This window comes from Leptonotus elevatus, chromosome 7 (genome assembly GCF_054856555.1).
Source record: "Leptonotus elevatus isolate MCC_2025b chromosome 7, RoL_Lele_1.0, whole genome shotgun sequence".
Classification (NCBI taxonomy): Eukaryota; Metazoa; Chordata; class Actinopteri; order Syngnathiformes; family Syngnathidae; genus Leptonotus; species Leptonotus elevatus.
The window spans coordinates 3,074,578-3,093,706 of NC_141245.1; the positions used below are offsets into that span (position 1 = coordinate 3,074,578).

General features: G+C 38.8%; 1 protein-coding gene across 4 annotated transcripts in view; it reads right to left on the reverse strand.

The window, feature by feature from the left end:
• fat3a (FAT atypical cadherin 3a) overlaps positions 1 to 19,129 on the reverse strand; it is a 217,792-nt gene that overhangs the window by 20,940 nt on the left and 177,723 nt on the right. For all 4 annotated transcript variants that reach the window (XM_086080277.1, XM_086080276.1, XM_086080278.1 and 1 more), the window contains 7 exons: positions 16,566 to 16,709; positions 11,671 to 11,868; positions 7,943 to 8,744; positions 6,274 to 6,408; positions 5,994 to 6,148; positions 5,540 to 5,782; positions 4,030 to 4,276 (listed from right to left, as the gene is read on the reverse strand). In XM_086080277.1, the coding sequence (XP_085936403.1) occupies positions 4,030 to 4,276; positions 5,540 to 5,782; positions 5,994 to 6,148; positions 6,274 to 6,408; positions 7,943 to 8,744; positions 11,671 to 11,868; positions 16,566 to 16,709 (1,924 nt within the window). The remainder of the gene's footprint in view (positions 1 to 4,029; positions 4,277 to 5,539; positions 5,783 to 5,993; positions 6,149 to 6,273; positions 6,409 to 7,942; positions 8,745 to 11,670; positions 11,869 to 16,565; positions 16,710 to 19,129) is intronic.

The following is a 19,129-nucleotide window of genomic DNA, read 5'->3' on the forward strand; positions in this document are numbered from 1 at the left end:
CTATATATATATATATATATATATATATATATATATATATATATATATATATATATATATATATATATATATATATATATATATATATATATATATATATACACATAGAGTGCTGCTCAAAAGTTTGTGAACCCTGTAGGCATGGTCAGATTTTTTGTATAAAATATTTAAAAAAAAACTTATTAAATGTTAATATTAAAATAACCTTATTAAATGTTTAGTCATACCCCAATCTAATATGCTGACATTGAAAATAATGCACTTGAACAAAAATAATGATAATATTGTCATTCATTATTGAGCAAAAGAATGAAGAACCTCAAATTTCATGGGTGCAAAAGTATGTGAACCTCTCACTTAATCGGACATTGCACCTCCTTTTGCAATGAGAACTTCATCCAAACACTTACTTTAGTGACTTATCAGTCTTTCACATCTACTTTGGAGGAATTTTTGCCACTCTTCCTTGCAAAACACAGCCAGTTGAGAGAGATTGGATGGGCCTCTAAGCATAAACTGCCCGCTTCAGGTCCCGTCTCAGTAATTTGAAATATTTTAAGTCAGGATTTTAACTGGGCACATCCAGAACATGAATCTTGTTGTTCTTCAGACATTTCTTGGTTTTATTGCTGGAATGCTTTGGATTATTGTCATGTTGCATGATCCATTGTCTACCAGGCTGTAACTTCACAAAGAACAGCTTTAGATCATGATCAAGCATTTCACAATATTCCCTGGATTATGTGGAGTTGTCCAGGTCCTGAGGATGAAAAGCCAGCCCAGAATTTAACATTTTCACCACTTTGCTGCACTCTAGGGTGACGGTTCTTTTGCTGGTATGCAGTGTTGACTTTTCACCAAACATGACTGTTTTAGTTGTGACCAAACAATTCAATTTTGGACTCGTCTGTCCACAGAAGGGATTTTCAAAAAGCTTCAGGTTTGTCCAGGTACTCACTGGCAAAGTTGAGATGGACAGCTTTGATCTTTTTTGTGAGCAGAGGCTTCTACCTTGCAAGCCTTCCATGAAAGCCTTGTCGATTGACTTTTCTTCTGATTGTTGAAGCATGCACATGTGTCCCAGATGCAGCAAAAGAGGTCTGCAAATCCCTTGATGTGATGTTCGAGTTGGCTTTTTACCTGAATTATCATTTTTCTTGTGGTTCTTGCTGATATTTTAGAACATCGTCCACTTCTAGGCTGGATTGTAGTAATTTTCAGTGTTTTCTAGTTGTAGATGATCTGCTTCACAGTAGAATGATGAAGCAAATATTTTTTTTAGATGACTTTATAGCTTTCCCCAGACAGATGTGCTGTCACTACCCACTTCCTGAGGTCCCCTAAGATTTCTCTTTCTCTCAGCATGACTGACCTGTATGGGTTCACCTGGGTTAGACTAAAGTGATGTGGTTTTGTTGCCGTTTTAGTCAGTGATGCACACTTTCTTTGCTAAACCTCTCATTTCATTGGTCCATTTCAGTGGTTAGTTTAGCTACCGATTTGTCGTATCTGATCCTACTTGACTGCTTGTTTTAAGTAATGCAGCTCAGGGTTCACTTACTTTTGCACCTACATGAATTGACCGAAAACTCTTTTCAATTAAGTTTTGACAACACAATTGCAAAAAAAAAAGAACAATGCATTGAATTGATAAACCCACAACTGTTATTTCATATCAAATGTAATGGTTCAGATTGAACAACAAAATCAGGTTGAAACAATTGCAAAGTCCAAATTGCTCAAGAGGTTCACAAAATGTTGAGCAGCGCTGTATGTGTGTTTGAAAAAATAAAATTCATTCATTCTATAAGTTTTTTTGTTCATATTACACTTAATTTTAATGATGATGATACGATGCTGAGAAATCAATTTTGACCGGGAGGCTCTGGAGCGCATTGCTGCCTGGTGGCCGGCGCCTGCCCGAGTGGGTCTATTCGTCTGGCGGTCTCGGCACAAGCTGGTCGGCAGTCGATCTGCAGCGCATACGCAGCTGATGTAATATAAACAAGCTGGAAATGGAAACAAATCGGCGGAGCGGATCCGCAATGCACACGCATGCAATGTAATCTAGGGGTGAGCCATGGGGCGGTGGCGGACGCACGCTGGAGCGTTCCAGGGCATGAAATTGGGAAACTGTCGGAAGGCGACAGGCCATACACCGTTGGAAAGGTCTTGTTGAGGCGAATCCGAGGATGCCCGTATGTCCCCGGTAGGACGTAGGGCTGGGGACCTACAGGACACCGAGGATTTTCAAAAAGTTATCCCGCTGGCGATGGTTCCCATCCCAGGTAAAAATCCGGCGTTTGTTGGTCCTTTATGTCCGAGCCGCCCAAAGACCTCCAGGACAACGAGGATTTTCAAACGGCCCACGACTAGTTCGGGACGGACAATCTAATTTTTAATGATGAAGATACGAGGCAGGACAAGTAAACCCATTTTGACCGGGACCGCATTGCCGCGGTGCCCCCAAAACTCCACTCGAGTGTTGTGGCCGGCGCAGGCCTGCGAGAACCCTGGGGCGGGTGGCAGGCGGTGCACTGAGCCTTCTGATGGCGGCGATGAACGGCGCGTACATACACTGTAAAAAAAGCCCCAAAATGCACGCTGTAAAATAAAAAGCACGCTGTAAAAAATGCACGAAACAGCGAGGGCGCGAAAAATGAATCTGCGACAAACGAGGGAACACCGTAGTTGCTAGAAGTCTTATAGTTCTGTCGTTTTTAAATCTGCTTCAAATCCGCAAAAAAATGGGCCATTAAGAGTGTCTAATTAATTTAACTCTTTTCAGAAAGTCTATTCTTGGAACTCTCAAAGTCACCTATTCACATTTATTTTTGGTAACATTATCCTGCCTCCGTTATTCGCTGAAAAATTCACAGATTCAAAGTTTTTTGAAAGCTCTAAGTTACCAGAAGATGGCACCAGAGCCCTTTCTAACAGAAAAGCACTTCCCTATAGTGACAGGAATGCACTCTGCTTATTACTAGTGGTGTTCCGTTTTTTTGGCCCCCGATACGATTCTGATTACCAGTTTTGCAGTATCGGCAAATGGCAATACCATACTGATACCTAGTTTTTTCCTCAACATGAAAAGGCTGCCCTGCCTGGTTCAGAGCATTCAAGGGCCAATAGGATATGTTGGCTCAGCATGCAGTGAACACATTACACATCAGTGAATGTCGTGCATGAGCAAGACACAAAATGCTGCATCCAAAGTCCTATATTAGCGTCGGAAATAATTAGGGATGTAACGATATCCAAACATTACGATACAATATTATCACGACATTAAAGTCACGATATGATAAATATCATGATATTGTGAGGAGGTTGGCGATATAAAAAAGGGTCACAATGTTGTAAAAAAAAAACCATATACTATACATACTAAAAAACAAACACAATGTTGTGCTTGTTCATATAACCAACCTACAACCTTTAATAGCATTTAACTCATTCACTCCCAGCCATTTTCACTAAAGCAACCTCCTTCGCTCCCGGCTGTTTTACTGGATTTTGATTGATATTGCAAGGCCCACATAATATTGTGTTCTATTGCTATAAAAACATGGAACCTATCAAAAGAAAGATTAGAGTCTCTTCTTTCATCAAGAAAAAAAGTATATTTATATCTGTTTCTGTTTTGCATCAATTAGCATTTTATATATGTATAAAAAAATCTTTATTTTAGATTTGCCTCTTTGTTCATTGCTACTGAGAAAATTACGTTTAAATTCGGGTGATCTGAGTTCGTAGTTTTTGTCTAGATCACAAACAAAGGTGCTATTCAATGGACATCAATTATATAATTCAATTTGACCTCATGACGGCTAAAAACCTGCATAGATATTAAATTGGTCTGTCATGGAGCGTATTATTGTATATTGTATATGAGAGGTAGGTCTTATGATGCAGTGAGTGAATGCCAATCAAATATTGAGGCCAGCCAAAATAAATCCTTGATTAATTGTATACTGTTTGCGCAACTTGTGATTTTGGTTTGTAACAGTAGCAGTTGCTGTCACTCACCACCAGAGTGCAGGCTGACACAGCTTCCCCCATTGCGACATGGCTGCTGCAGACAGGCATCAGGAAAGAGCATGCAACCCAACTTGAGCTCTGTCAGTCCCACCACCTCCGCGTAGTGTGACCGCTTGTTCTGCAGAGGCAGCTCATTGTTGTTGAGCATGACCGAGTCCAGGCAACCTTGGAAGCCCTCAAGCACTTTTGGGTCCTTTTGGGAGTCGATGAGGCTGCGTGAAGTGGGATGCTGCACCTGAGGCCATTGGGGGCAAGGGTTAGGACAGTAACGCAAGACAAGACATAACATATGCCCCATTAGGTCCATTGACATAAATCCTTCTCTTTCTACAACACATGAAACTAGACTGGTCCAGACAATCAAAGTGAGTTCCCACAACAACAACAAAATTCTCCTCATTGTATAGTTATCAATTAAGAAGATATTGTTACGACTGTGTTTTGGGTTGGGTTATGGGGTCATTGTGTTGTTATGGCTCTGTATTTGATGATGTCATATGATGATAATGATGATAGTTGCTATGCAGTTGCTACGTGCCTTATGAGGATGATGTTTTCAGTTGCTATGCAGTTATGTGCCTTCTGATGATATTGTCAGTCGCTATGCCGTTATTGTCATTCTGTTGATATTGTCAGTTGCAAGACAGTTTCTATATCCCTTATGATGATGTTGTTGTCAGTTGCTATACAGTTGCTATGCACCTCATGATGATGGTGATGGTGATGTCAGTTGCTGTGCAGTTGTTCTGTGCCTTCTGATGATGATGTCAGTTGCAATGCAGTTTCTGTCTCTTATGATGATGATGTTGTCAGTTGCTATGTAGCTGCTATGTCTGTTATGAGAATGTACTCAGTATTGTCAGTCGCTATGCCGTTATTGTCATTCTGTTGATATTGTCAGTTGCAAGACAGTTTCTATATCCCTTATGATGATGATGATAGTTGCTATGTATTTGTTATGTGCCTTCTGATGATGATATTGTTAGTTGCAATGCAGTTTCTATGTCCCTTATGATGATATTGCTGTCAGTTGCTATGCAGCTGCTATGCCCGTTATGAGAATGTACTCAGTTGCTTTGCAGTTGCTATGTCCCTTATGATGATGCTGAAGATGTCAGTTGCTATGCAGTTGTTATGTGCATTCTGATGATAATAGTGTCAGTTGCTATGCGGTTGCTATGTCCCTTATCATAGTGATGTCAGTCACATGATGATGATTTCATCAGTTGCTATTCAGTTGCTATGTCTATTATGATGATGATGATGATGATGATGCTTATTTTGTCTAGGCACTCTTATTTTAGGCCTTTATTCTGTCATATAGAATTGTGTCTGCTGGGTTATTAATTTGTAAGACAATCTGTTTTCAAACTATGTTTTGTCGGTATTTGAGTCCTAACTCCGCACCACACATAATAGATATAATCAAGGACAGTGTGGATGTTGTGTAGGTGTACAATAATAACACTAATTAAGAAATCAAAAACAATTCACTGACCAGTGCACCAAAGTAGATGGTTCTGTCGAGAGCAAGAGGTTGCACGTAGGCATGTCCATGGCGCCTTTCAACATAGCTGTCATCCAGAGAGAGACTGCTGAAGTTGCGGTTAAGCTCCATTGCCACCGTGTGCCAGCTGCCATCGTTGATGCGCTGGCCAGAGATCCCCAACATGTCAGGACTGTCACCACCTGCGCTGCCAGGTACGCAGCTCAGCTGGAACCACAGTTTTCCCTCGTCCAGCTGCTCACACAAGCAGAGAAACATATTGTCTGTGACGGTAACTATACCCTGTGGATGGATGAATGCACCTGAAATAATCCTGGACTCTGCAAAAGTTATTTTGCTTAAACAAAAAATACTTTTGAGAGTGAAAGAGTTTTTAAAATGGATCAGAGAGAGAGAAAGAGGGAGAGAGAGGGAGAGAGAGAGATGGAGATCACAACATACATACCTTAAGCATGGTGCAAGGCTCACTATGAGTGTACATGATGATTCCTCTAGTCTGCAATGTTCTGATCCTCAGACTGAGCTTCAACTCTGTTTGGAGCCGTTCTGACAGCTGGTATTTTATGTAGCTGTTACCTGAGAAACTCAAAGATGAATGTCCTACACCCACATGCGCACACACACACACGCACACATACACACACATGGGCGGAAATACACCAAAATGCAATATTACGTTATGAAAATAAATACAACATGTCAAAAGCAATGTTTTTGACACACACCTGCACACACTCCAAGTTTGCCCGGTGGACATTGACATGCATAGCGCCCTCTGATGGCGTCCACTGAAACGCACTGCATGTCTGCTGGACACGGCTGGTCGTCACATTGTTCAGATGATGTGGCACAATTGACATCTAACAACAGAATCAATCAATCAATCAATTTATACCCAGAGGGCAATAGGGAAACAGACAGAAAAGAGTCTTAAGGGAAAACCAAAATTTAGTCAACATTCAATTCATTCATCCATTGTGCATTTTTAGACTTTGCACATAATATCGTAAAGCCAAGGCAAAATCCCCCAAAACAAACAAAAAAACTGTGAAAAATTGATAATACTTTCTACTTTGTATATAATAATCAAGTATTATTTTTATTTTATATATGTTTAAAACAAATATTTTTCTTCTAAAAATGTTTTGCATATATTTAGATTAAATGTGATACTACACGCTCCAATACTATGCCTGGACAATTTAGAAAAATAATATTATTTTTTTCCCCGTCAGTAATGCAATTGCGATTTAACGTGTTTATTTTGTTAAGGTTCTTTTTCCTTTTTTTTAAACAAACAAAAGCAATAAATTATTCTGTACTACAATAAATAATATCAGATTTATTATACAAAATTTATTTAGTCATATAGGTTTGGTCTTATAGGTTAAAATCAAGGCAAATAAACCATGAATGAATATGTGGACAGTTGATTATCTACTTCAATTGGTGTTTTAAACTGACTAAACACTTTAACTTGCAGTCTTTTAAATGTTCCACACAATAACTACCAAACAAGTGTGTGGCATAACAACATTCAGTAAGTCATGAGGTAGATTGCAAACAATGCTAACAAATCTGTAGCTTTTTCACTTCAACTTTTCATGAAATGATAATATGTAAATGTGTAAACTGCACTTCTTAAGCACTGGACATATTTAGACACTATACTATATAAATAAATACATATACTATATACATATATACATACATACATACATACATACATACATACATACATACATACATACATACATACATACATACATACATAAATACATACATACATACAAAAAATAAAGACTAATGATCGACAAAAATTTAAGTTTTTGCAATTTGATAATTGCATTCTACTCAATATGAATTTAATTAACTCATTCAAACCCAAAATACGTTTTTTAATAATTTGTCCTGTACCCCCAAAAACGTATTTATACGTTTTTTAAATGTTTTTTATGCAAGAGCATACAGAAGGCTTTGATGCAGATTCTGACCTGAAGAGATTGCGTAAAGCAATGGTAGTTATTACAAAAAAGGCCAGAAGGTGGCAGCAGAGTATAAGCGATCAGCCAGGGCCATGTTGCAACAAGGTCTTTTCCCCAGTGTTTTCAAAAGGTTTGTGAATAATGATGAAACTTAGCTATGGTCAAGCAGCTAATTGCTGCAAAACGGAAACGGATAGAAATATATTGATGAAAGAAGACACTCTAATCTTTCTTTTGGTAAGTTCTATGTATTTATTATATGTATTTATAGCAATAGAACACAATATTCTATAGGCCTCAGTCGAAATTCAGTAAAACAGTCGGGAGGGGGGTTGCTTCAGTGAAAATGGCTGGGAATGAATGAGTTAATTGTTCTGTTCTATCTAATACAAAAGTGGACATGGCTTACCAGTGCATGTGCAGCGTGACGTCCGATGGAAGCGCGGTGAGACAAAGCTGACTCGCGGGGTGCTGTATGTTGCCAAATTGTGTGAATCCAAGATGATACTTTCTTCACACTGTGCCCCACGACAATCCAGCCCTGAGCAGTTTTTATCCAAGATGGCCGAGACTTTAAGGACTTCCTCGAGTCGCCGGCGCGAAGTGCTAAGTTTCTGAGTGAGGTAAGCTGCCTTGTAGTAGCCGCCCTCTGCTGTTTCCACAGCGACAAGCATGTCCAGCTGTTTGGTCCCACCAACTGGCTGCAGACTGAGCAGGTGCAGAGCGTCCCGTTGCTGAGAGGTGGCCGCTTGCTGCAACACCTTTAGCACACTCTTCAGGTGCGAGGCGACAAAGTCTTGTGGCGCTACGCTCTCAAAGCGAACAGTCACAGCCTCGCGCAACATCTCCGGGGTGGCCTGCTCAACATGCACGCTGACGGACACGGGGACAGCGAAGCGGCCATCACTAACACTGGCGTTAAGGGAGTATCTGCCAGCATCCAGACCTCCCAGGGCGATGATCTTTCCGTCACGAGGGCTAATCTTGAAGAGACTGCGATGGGCTGGTGGGGCGTGGCCAAAGGTCAATGCATCGTAGGGGTCAGCATCTGTGGCATGCAGCTTTCCAATGACACCACCGGGAAACTCGTCCTCCATGGTGACAATATGAACCTCGAGGGGCAGGGCGACAGGCCTGTGTAGGCTCTCCTCAATCACCCTGACTGTCAGCATGGAGGATGAGGACAAGCGAGGCCTCCCAGAGTCGGTCACCTGCAAAGAAAAAGAAAAAGGGGAAAAGATCAGATGTATGTACAGTACGCCTTTATTTGCAGACGTACCCTTGTACACGTATCACCTGTATGCTTTCTCGGGTCAGGAGGTATTTTTGCTAGCCGTGATCGGTATGGTTGGATATTTATTAGCAAACACTTATGGTGTACATGCCTTTTATTAAAAGGAGGGATAGGCTCCAAGCAACCCTATAAGATCAAACAGGATAACTGTTTAACTCATTCAAATCCAAAAATGTATGAATAAGTTTTTTCCCCAAAACGTATTTATATGTGATTTTTAAAACGTTTTTTTATGCTAGAGCAGACAGAATGCTTTGATGCAGCATCTGAGCTAAAGAGAATGCTTTAAGAATTGGTAGTTAGTTATTACATAAAACGGCCAGCAGGTGGCAGCAGAGTATAAGAGATCAACCACTTTTTTTGCCAGTGTTTTCAACAGGTTTGTGAATAATGAAACTTACCTATATTCTAATGCTAAATTCTGCAAAATAGAAACAGATACAAATGTGCTTTTTTTCCTGATGAAAGAAGAGACTATAAGCTTTCTTTTGGTAGGTTCCATGTTTTTATAGCAAAATAACAGAATATTCTATGGAACTTGCAAAATCAGTCAAAATCCAGTAAAACAGCCGAAGGGGGGGGGTGGGGGGTTGCTTCCGTGAAAATTGCTGGAAGTGAATGAGTTAAGAAAATGGATGCTATTAAATTTTGTATTAGACAAAACCTTGATTACCCGTTAAAACCGATTGACCATGGAATTTTTTTGTGCCTACAGCACAAGATGTGCCTGTGTTTGTAAATGAATGTAAAAAAAAAAGCTTGAAAGTGTTTGAAATGTTTTTTAAGTTTACCAGAAGAACCAGAAGGTCGGCCTACAATCACCTACCAAAACTCGTAACCACAGAGCGGCCGGCCTTCTTGGGACAGGGCTGCTCGATTACTCATAACATTATAGTCAATGAAGCACAGGGCTTTAGCTGTTGATCAAAAAAAAGCTGTAGATTGCTCAACTCTCCCAAACTCTAAACACATTTTTTTTTTTTGCTGTTAGATATGTCACAAGAGATTACACAAACAACTACGCCATGCTTAAATAAGAAACAAAGCGGTAATTTATAAATTCAGCCTGAATCATAGCCACGTGAATAAGTTTTGTAATAAATTAATCGGTTTATAAATCCGTCAAGAATTCAGCAAGTATGTAAGTGAGTAAATTATCCAACTTACCGGTGACTACAGCACAGCGAACCATAGCAGTCCCTTGTCCTACGATGGCCAACCAGTGGTTACGTTGCCTCTAGTGTTCTTATAAATATTTATGTTGGTCACAATGTGATTTTAGATAAGGTAATGACCTCATGTATTCGGAAAGGCAGAGTGCACCCATTCATTTCTGAACGCAGCCTAAGTCGTCATAAAGCAATCAGCAGCTCGTGCTTGAACCGTTTCCATCTGTAGTGCCTGACACACTTGACACTACCTATTCTGGGCACTCTAAATAACGGAACGGCACATTTTAACAACACTGAAGAGTCCGAGAGAAGCAGTGCATGCTCAGAGCGTATTTCTGAATGCACCCACTATTATGGATAAGGGATTTTGGGTACGAGTCCGAGCTCTACTGTTGTTGGTCTCGGTTTTTGTAAAATAGCCTACATTTCCCCAAAAAATGTGACTAAGAATATGGTAAATTCTCTTATAGAATGTATAGCAAACCTGTTTTAAATAATGAGTCATGACTTCCTGCAAGTACTTATATCAGCTTTGTGTTCAGTTAAACAAGCCCAGATATTACCCTGACTATCAGTACAATTTAGCGCTAAATCAGCAAAAAATAAATTTTGTGACTAATGTAATGACTTAATGTACAAATTTACTACATAAAGATGGGGGAAAAACAGACTTAAGGTACTGAAAAAGGATAAAGAAAGATTGTATGTACAGTACACTGAATAATGAAATACTGATGAAACGATACATCTCTGGGACTGACAGAATTTTGGGGGGGAAATTGTCGACTTTTGAATACTTTTAATACATTTTAATACAACACAAGTTACATTAAAACCTTAAAAACTCTTTATGTCTATCTGAATGTAAAATCATATCAAAGCATTTCAGGATGAAACTTTTTTTTTTTTATTATTAAGTGTGCCTGCTTTATTTCGTTGTGTTTTAATTTGTTTTTCAAGGTGTTATTCCTTTGTGCGTCTGCCCTGGAGTTGTAGTTCTTGCGCCCCGCTTACCCCCCAACCCCCCCGCCTGTCTTTCCCAGTGTTGATGAAGTGACTATGCTTGCCTCATCTCAACACCTGCAGATAATTTGGTGCTGTTAACACCTCCTCACTGCATTTAAAAAATACATTGGCTTCCTTTTTGCTTGTTTGTTGCCAGATGCGTTTAAACAAATACACTTGTTTAAAAATGTTGCTTATCACTGCATTTCTATAGCCAAACCATCAACAGTACACCTGTTTCCAACTATTTCAGGCCTTTTGACATACAGTACTACACTCAGCCATACTCACACCAGCCACAATCAAAGGAACAATAGAGTATAAGCATTTTTTTATAAGTATAAGCAAGAGTTTTTTGTTGTTGTTGTGCTTAATAAATGTACCAAATTTTTGAAGAATTTGCTTTCTTGAGTCCTTATACACAATGACAACGACATTAACAACATACCACTATGCAATACATCATTCCATAAAGCTTTTCCTCACTTCAGCATACACAGACAACTCTCACGAGAAACCATGGTATATATATATTTTTTAATCTCCTTGCAATTTGTACTGAAACTAAAAACTTGGACATTATAATAAGAAGAATACAAGGTCTTGTCATATTAGGATGATTTTGCTCTAATTATTTGGGATATTTTTAAAGCCCGTAGGTAGTACCTGTATATGTACAACATATGTGGTTGCCAGGTCCCTCCTGAACACCTGATTGGCCACAAGTGTTCCATCTTGCTCCAGCTCAAATTCTCCTCCCTCATTTCCGGATAAGATGTGGAAGTCAAACGGCGGGCCGTTGTGGGATGAGTCCATGTCGATAACGGACAGCTGGATGATACTGGTGCCAATTGGCTTGTTTTCCTAGGGGAGTAAACAAACTGTGAATCAGACCTGCCAGATTGCAAATGAATCTTTTTTAACATTTTGATTTTGAATACAAGAATGTTGCTCAATTCACTGTTAATTGATTTCTAGCGCAATAGCACAACAATCACTACAGCTTCATTTCAATAAATTACTATACTATGTCGAGGGAAACTGTTTACTGGTTGTTCACTGCAAAAAGTGAAACACCGAAATTCATAGTGTATACAGTATTTCAGGATTTTATTTCTCATAATTTTGAGGATTATTGTTTACAGCTAATAAAAACCCCGCATTTAAAACTAAATAAAAAATATTACAGAAGAATAGGAATTAATTTCAATTTCAATTATTACACTCCACAATTACAAAATCAGCATAGTCGTAAAAAAAGATTATTAATACACATTTTTGAGTTGTTTAAATTTATACATTTGCACCTTTGTTTTCTCTCAAATTTAAAATAACTAATTTAATAAATCTTGCTTCATCCAAAAGGAACTTGCATAATTATAGTGTTTCAAAGAATGTTATATGTCTTAATATTTTTAATTTGTTTTTTACGTATAAACATTTTCTTGTTTTGTACCCAAAAATCATCCAACTGCACAGTGCACATGCTGCACTCGAATTTGAAGTTTTTGCCAACATAAATAAATAAATATACATTATTGTAAATATATATTATTATACATTTTATTTGGTCCAAAAGGAACTGTTTCTATTTTTTTTAATGTGTAAACATTGTCTTGTTTTGTACCCAAAAAATTAATGATCTTCCTACAGCAAAAAAATATATATAAAAAAAAAAAAAATATATATATATATATATATTTAAAAAAAAAAAAAATATATATATATATATATATATATATATATATATATATATATATATTTTTTTTTTTAAATGCTTAAACATTTTCTTGGTTTGTACCCAAAAATAAATAATTGCTTGAATAATTGTGATTTCAATTATTGCCAAAATAATCATGAAAACAATCATTTTTCCATAACCAAGCAGACCTACAAAGAACCAATTTTTAATACAGAAATGTTGGCATTCCAAAAACTATGTTCATTATGCTGTCAACAGTTAGTTGGAGCTGCTTTTGCATGTATATACTGCATCCATGTGGTGAGGCACTGCTGAGGTGTTATTGAAGCCAATGTTGCTTGATGACATACTTCAGCTTTACTGCATTACTGCGTCGTGTCTCTCATCGTCCTCATGGCAATACTGTTTAGGTCAGGCTTGTCTGCTAGTCAATGAAGAACGGCAATGTCCTGGTCATTTTACCAGCTTTTGCTAGTTTTGTTAGTGTGGGCAGGTTGACGGAATCACAAATTTCATCAAGTTTTTGAATGGGTTTTGCACTATTGTCCTCTCAAAGCTTATGTTACAAGCTGTTATTAATGTGCTTGGATCCTGCACTCACTTTTTGAGCTATAGCGTGTAGTGGTTTGAATTCCTTGTGGTGGCTGTCAATAACTGTTTTCTGGACAACTGTCAAGTTAGCAGTCTTCCCATGATTGTAGAGCCTACTAAAACAGATTTTGAGACCATTTAAAAGCTCAGGAAACGTTTGCTGGTGTTTCAATTATTAGCTGATTGGAGTGTGACATAATATTATACTTGTCAATTATTCTCATTTTATAGGGTACTGAATGGGGAGTGGGGGTGGGGTGGGCGTTGGTGTTTTGTTTGGCTTTGAAATATTTACATGTGTTTAAATGTACAGTAGATATGAGGCTTACTTTTTGAATTGAACTACTGAAATATATAAACTTTTTAATGTTTTTATTTATTGAGATGAAACTGAATAACAATAGACTTTTCATAAGGAGAGGGACTATATAGGATCAAGACTGTTGAGTGGCTGCTGAGAAAGATAGATAGGAAGCAATATAATACGTAACATTACATTACTTTTAAACAAGCATTAATTTTTTATACTATTTTCATGCGTCTCATCAGGGGCCCTATTTTCGTAGTCAGGTTCATTTTCATTTTAATGCAAGTCTAGCGTATCATGTTTGGGACCGCCTTACGCCTCTTTCGCACCGTGCTGCCAAGTCCCCTGACGCATCTCCAATTTGGTGAGAAAAAGTAGACTAGATTTTAGACTTGCAAAAAGCAGGTGGTGGAACAGGACTTGCGCAGGCAGACACATTCAGCACGCCACGGACATGTCAGGTGGATGTATTGGTATTCATAAATATGACAACAGAAATCAATTCATTGAACTAATTATTATCATTATCAAGAGGGGAGCCGATTCAATTGGCCGGGAGCCAGCTGTGTTCCATCCCACAATGGTGCAAATGCCCTCGTCTTCTGTGCTCGTCTAGAAAAATACCAAAATAAAGAAAATTTCACCCAACCGCACAGTTAAACTGCGCTTTGCTCTCGGCTTGCCCTGGGCACGAAAATAGGGCCCCAGCAGTCTGGAGCATATCCTATCTTACATACAGAGGTGGGTAGTAACAAGTTACATTTACTCCATTACATTTACTTGAGTTACAGTTTGAAATTTTTTTTACTTCTAGGAGTAGTTTTACCACACAATACTTTTGAGTTTTACTCGAGTAGATGTGTAAAGAAGAAATGCTACTCTTACTCCGCTATATTGGGCTACACTAGAGTCGTTACCTGCCGCCCCATTTCATACATTAGATTTACCGTATTTTTACGGCCATAAGGCTCCCTTAAAAGTCTTAAATGTTCTCAATAATCGACGGCGCACTGAGTTCTAATATCTGTAAATGTTGTTATGCAACTTAGGTAAGTGCTCCGCTAGACTGACTGTGTGGGAGCATTTCTGCGGACACGTTGCTTATATACAGGAAATACGGCCCTGGTTGAGTACTGGCAGGCATGATGAGAACCCAAAAGAGTCAACTGAAAGATGATGTCTTGTAGAGATGTAACGCTATCCAAATGTCGCAATACGATATTATCACGATATGAACCACACAATACAATAATTATCACGACATTGTGGGGAGGATGGTGACATGAAAAAAGGTCACAATATTGTAAAAAAATTTGCTCATGCAAAAAAAAAGCATAATATCATGCTTTTGTACATAACAGCATTGCACATTAACAATCTACAATCGACACTTGCTAATGTACATTGAGTTCCTCCACTTATTGACTCGATTCACAAGCATATTACGTATCCCTTCATCTGACGATTAGTGTGGATTTTAAACATAGAAAGGCCAAAACATGCCGTATGAAAATTAAATGGCACTAAAAAACTAACCACCAGAGGGTGCTGGAACGCGCACAAATGGAATATAAACTTGCCTTTTTAACAGATGTACAGCTTTAAATATCGTGACATGGCGACGATGATATTGTGGCAGTTTTAATATCGCGATATCACAATATTGCCATTATTGTTACATCCCTAATGTCTTGGTGCTTTCACTTTAACCCCTTCAGACCATAGATGGTCCCAGTGGACATGACATTGCAACAAATGTGGCATATAAGCTTGGTAAGTTTACAACACGTTACAGCCATATTATCCTGGCGTCCACTATAATAAATAAAAACATGAGATAACACCCCCCAAAAAATTCCATGTTGTTCTTATGGGAAAAGAGTCAAAATCAGCAACAACAAAATAAATTTTGCCCAGCAGAAAAAATGCGGGTTTGAAGGGGAAACTGCCACCTATGGTGATTATACTATATAGCGCTGAGCGAGTTACGCCACAATTTGTGAATGGATTGTGAATGCTTGGGCGAATGTGTTTGCTTGCATTGTTGTTCGAGCTCAAAAAGTTCTTTATTGTTTTTATTTTTTATGATTTAAAGATGCGAGCATTTCCACATAATTTTATGTTGTTGTCTATCTAATGACATTGTTTTTAAAAATAAATCAGACTTCATGTTCAAGCAGTTACTCAGTACTTTTTGATGACTACTTTTTACTTGAGTATAGTAATTTCTGGACTACAAGGCGGACCTGACTATAAGCTGCGCTAGCTAAATTTGGGGAATACTTGAGTTTGTTACACATATAAGCCGCACCCGACTGTAAGCCGCAGGTTGTTTTAATGTTACCGCACTTGGTTCCCACTACTTTTTTTTTTTGAGGGTGCAAATTGTCTCGCTCTCGTTCTGTCTCTCCTACTGTATTTGGGCTCACTTGGTTTGTTTTGCTCTGCCTGTCACTCTTGCGCTTCCTTTATAATGCGCCCCCTTGTGATCTGATGGATAAGCCGCACCTTTGTATTAGCCGCAGGGTCGAATGCAAGGACATTACTTTGACTGTCTGATTAACATTTAATCACAGGATGATTGTGAACAGCACATTGAGGTATCTCAAGGTGCCTTTCTCGACATTTGAGATCTGAAACTGACACGCTTTGTGTGATAGCGCCTCAAAGGTTGTGTTTTATTCACGTCACAAGACGTACTCAACCATTTAAGTTATGGGGCGTTAGAAGCCTGAACCATGAGAGGAAATATTACATGACAGGCATATTTTAGGACATAAATTATAGCTCCGACTTCCCTGGTGAGCTATCATCATGCATCAGCAACCTTATTACATCATACTGACAGGCAGCACTACTGGCTTCTTTCCCAAAACACTTTAAATGCTATAATAACAATATTAAAAAACACATTACCACCAAATCTTGATGAAAATGTGTTTCTTACAGCAGGGCATTTACCTGAATGACAGTGGTGAGGTTGGCCGGTGAGAAAGTAGGCGAATTGTCATTAATGTCAGAGACGTCAATCTTGACCATAACAGTGGAGGACAGAGGTGGGATTCCACTATCCAGAGCTCGGATGGCCAATGAATAGCCGGGAACCTAGGTGGCACAAAATAATTACATTGATCATGCTTTACTGTTCGGAGTGCCAACTAAGCAACTAACTCATTTTGACAGTGGTCGCAGAAAAAGAAACACTATTGATTTGCCCACAATTGTAAATGTACAATAGTCTTTATAATTTATAAATGTTTAAAAATAAGTAGAATTACTATTATTATAAAAGTGCTGTGGATACACTCACTAGACACCTCATTAGATTCCATCTAAGAGAAAGTATCATAAATTCTACCCTGACGAAAAAAAATACTGCTGTTACTGAGGTAATAATTTAATTATGTAAATTTTTGGGGTTGTAGTTTGCTGTGGGATAGAGCTACATTGCTTCAAGTTGTGCAATGTTTCAAATGTATTGGTTACCTTAATTAGCCCAACAAGATGGGTGCACAGTATGGTGCAGTGCAGCTCTTCACTACTGCACACTACCTCCTAAATTATATATTAAAAAAAAAAGTTTAATCAATACCTCTTTGACAGTAAGAACCTCTAAAGGCAGAAACACCTATTGTACTTAGTCTCAGTAGACTATACATGTCCTTAATACAAGGTAGTGTAGCTGTTTAGCTAGAGTTCCTCCAAAAGTATTTGAACATTTTTGTTTTTAAATTATTTTTGTGGTGACTAAAAAGATTTGGGCTTAAAGTAGACTCCATCAGTTTAGGCACACAATATAGAGAGTAGCACTTTTTTTTATTTCCACCCGCCTATTTTTCAACGGAGCTAAAGTATTGGAATATTAGGTGACTGATAGGCATGTTTTGCTGTATTACATTTAAAACAATAAATAATGTCTACACTTATTCAGAATTGGGTTTTAAAACGACATATACACCTTTACCATCATGAAAATCAGAGAGCTGTCTGTGGATGGGAAAATAAAACGTTTTGAAGCTAAGCAAAGTCAATCAGAACCACGATCACATCATAGTGAGTAAAACCACTTTGTAAAGCTCTCGTCAGCAGGTAGAACATAATGATCAGGCTAGATTTGTCCAAAATCTACAGAGATGAGAGCAACAAATAAATACATCTGGAACAAGGCTTAATGGACAGATGAGACATGTTTAATGTTACCAAAATGATGGAATTGGAATGGCTAAAGCTTCAGGAAAGATCGGGATCTGCTCATGATCCCAAACATACAAGTTTATGTGTATAACTGTGGCGATAATGCCATGGCTAACTTGCATGGCATGCATGTCACAGTTAAGCTAATTTACATAATGTAGCCCTCACAACATGTCTGCCCTTGACTGGCTCGATTTTTCAAGACTACACAAAAACTGCATAATGTGCTTGGCGATATGACCACTGCATGCGCCATATGCATGGCTCCATAACACCACTTAAAAAGTGTAATATGACACCTTCTTGATGAAGTACTGCCACCACAAGGGAAAATAATTCAGACTAGCAGACCTCATTGTATTGCAATGGTTTACCTTCGCATTTCATCATCGTGGAAAACGAAAGCTGTATATGGCATTAGCCCATGCAGGGGTGCAACGTGAGCATCAGCTCATTTTCAGAATGTCAGAGACCTTTTATCAAGACATCAGGGAACATGGCGCTGCGAGAATACCCACGCCCACCCCACCTCCAGCCGCATGGAAGGGCAGAACACTGGGGAGGGAAGGAGAAGAGAGAGCACTGGGGGATGGGCAGCACCCCAGAGCCCCAGGCCCGGCAGGGAAAAGTCCCGGTTGTCACACCAGCGTGCTTAGTGAGAACTAAGCCTGTTACTGAGTTTGCCAGCTTGTCGACTGGCAAACTCTATCCTTATACCGTGAAGGTGACCCCACCAAGTGAATATACAAGAGTGTGTGTGTGATGCATTAAAATAGGGGGGCATGGTGGCGGGGCGGGGACACAGATGGGGGAACCACAGCACTGCTTAGCACTGCGTTCTGCCCCAACTGATGTCTCCCCACCCCGACTCACCCGCCCCTCCTAGTTGTCTTTTAATGTCTAACACAAAGGAAGTGGATAGGCTATATTATATTGCATTTCCAGATTAGTAATGATATTTGACAAACATAGCTTTTGTCACATTGTATAATGGATTATATTTACTGTATGTACCTTAATTCCAACCTGGTGTGACTTGTTTATTGCTTTGTTGTAATAATGAGGGATTGTTTAATAATACTGAATACATAAACACAAACACAAACACACAGAGTTTGTGTGTTCTCTAATGTGTTGCACAGTGCTCTACAGACAGCAGGCTATTCTCTTGTTCGCTTATTTTTCTCTACACTGCGACGGGGGTGGGGGTGTCAGAAGCAAACCCAAAAGTACTAATGAAGTAAATTAGAGAGAAATGCCAATGTAGCAGCAAAACAATATGAGGAATATGATAATAACCCAAATTTGAAAAAAGTCATTTGTTAACATCT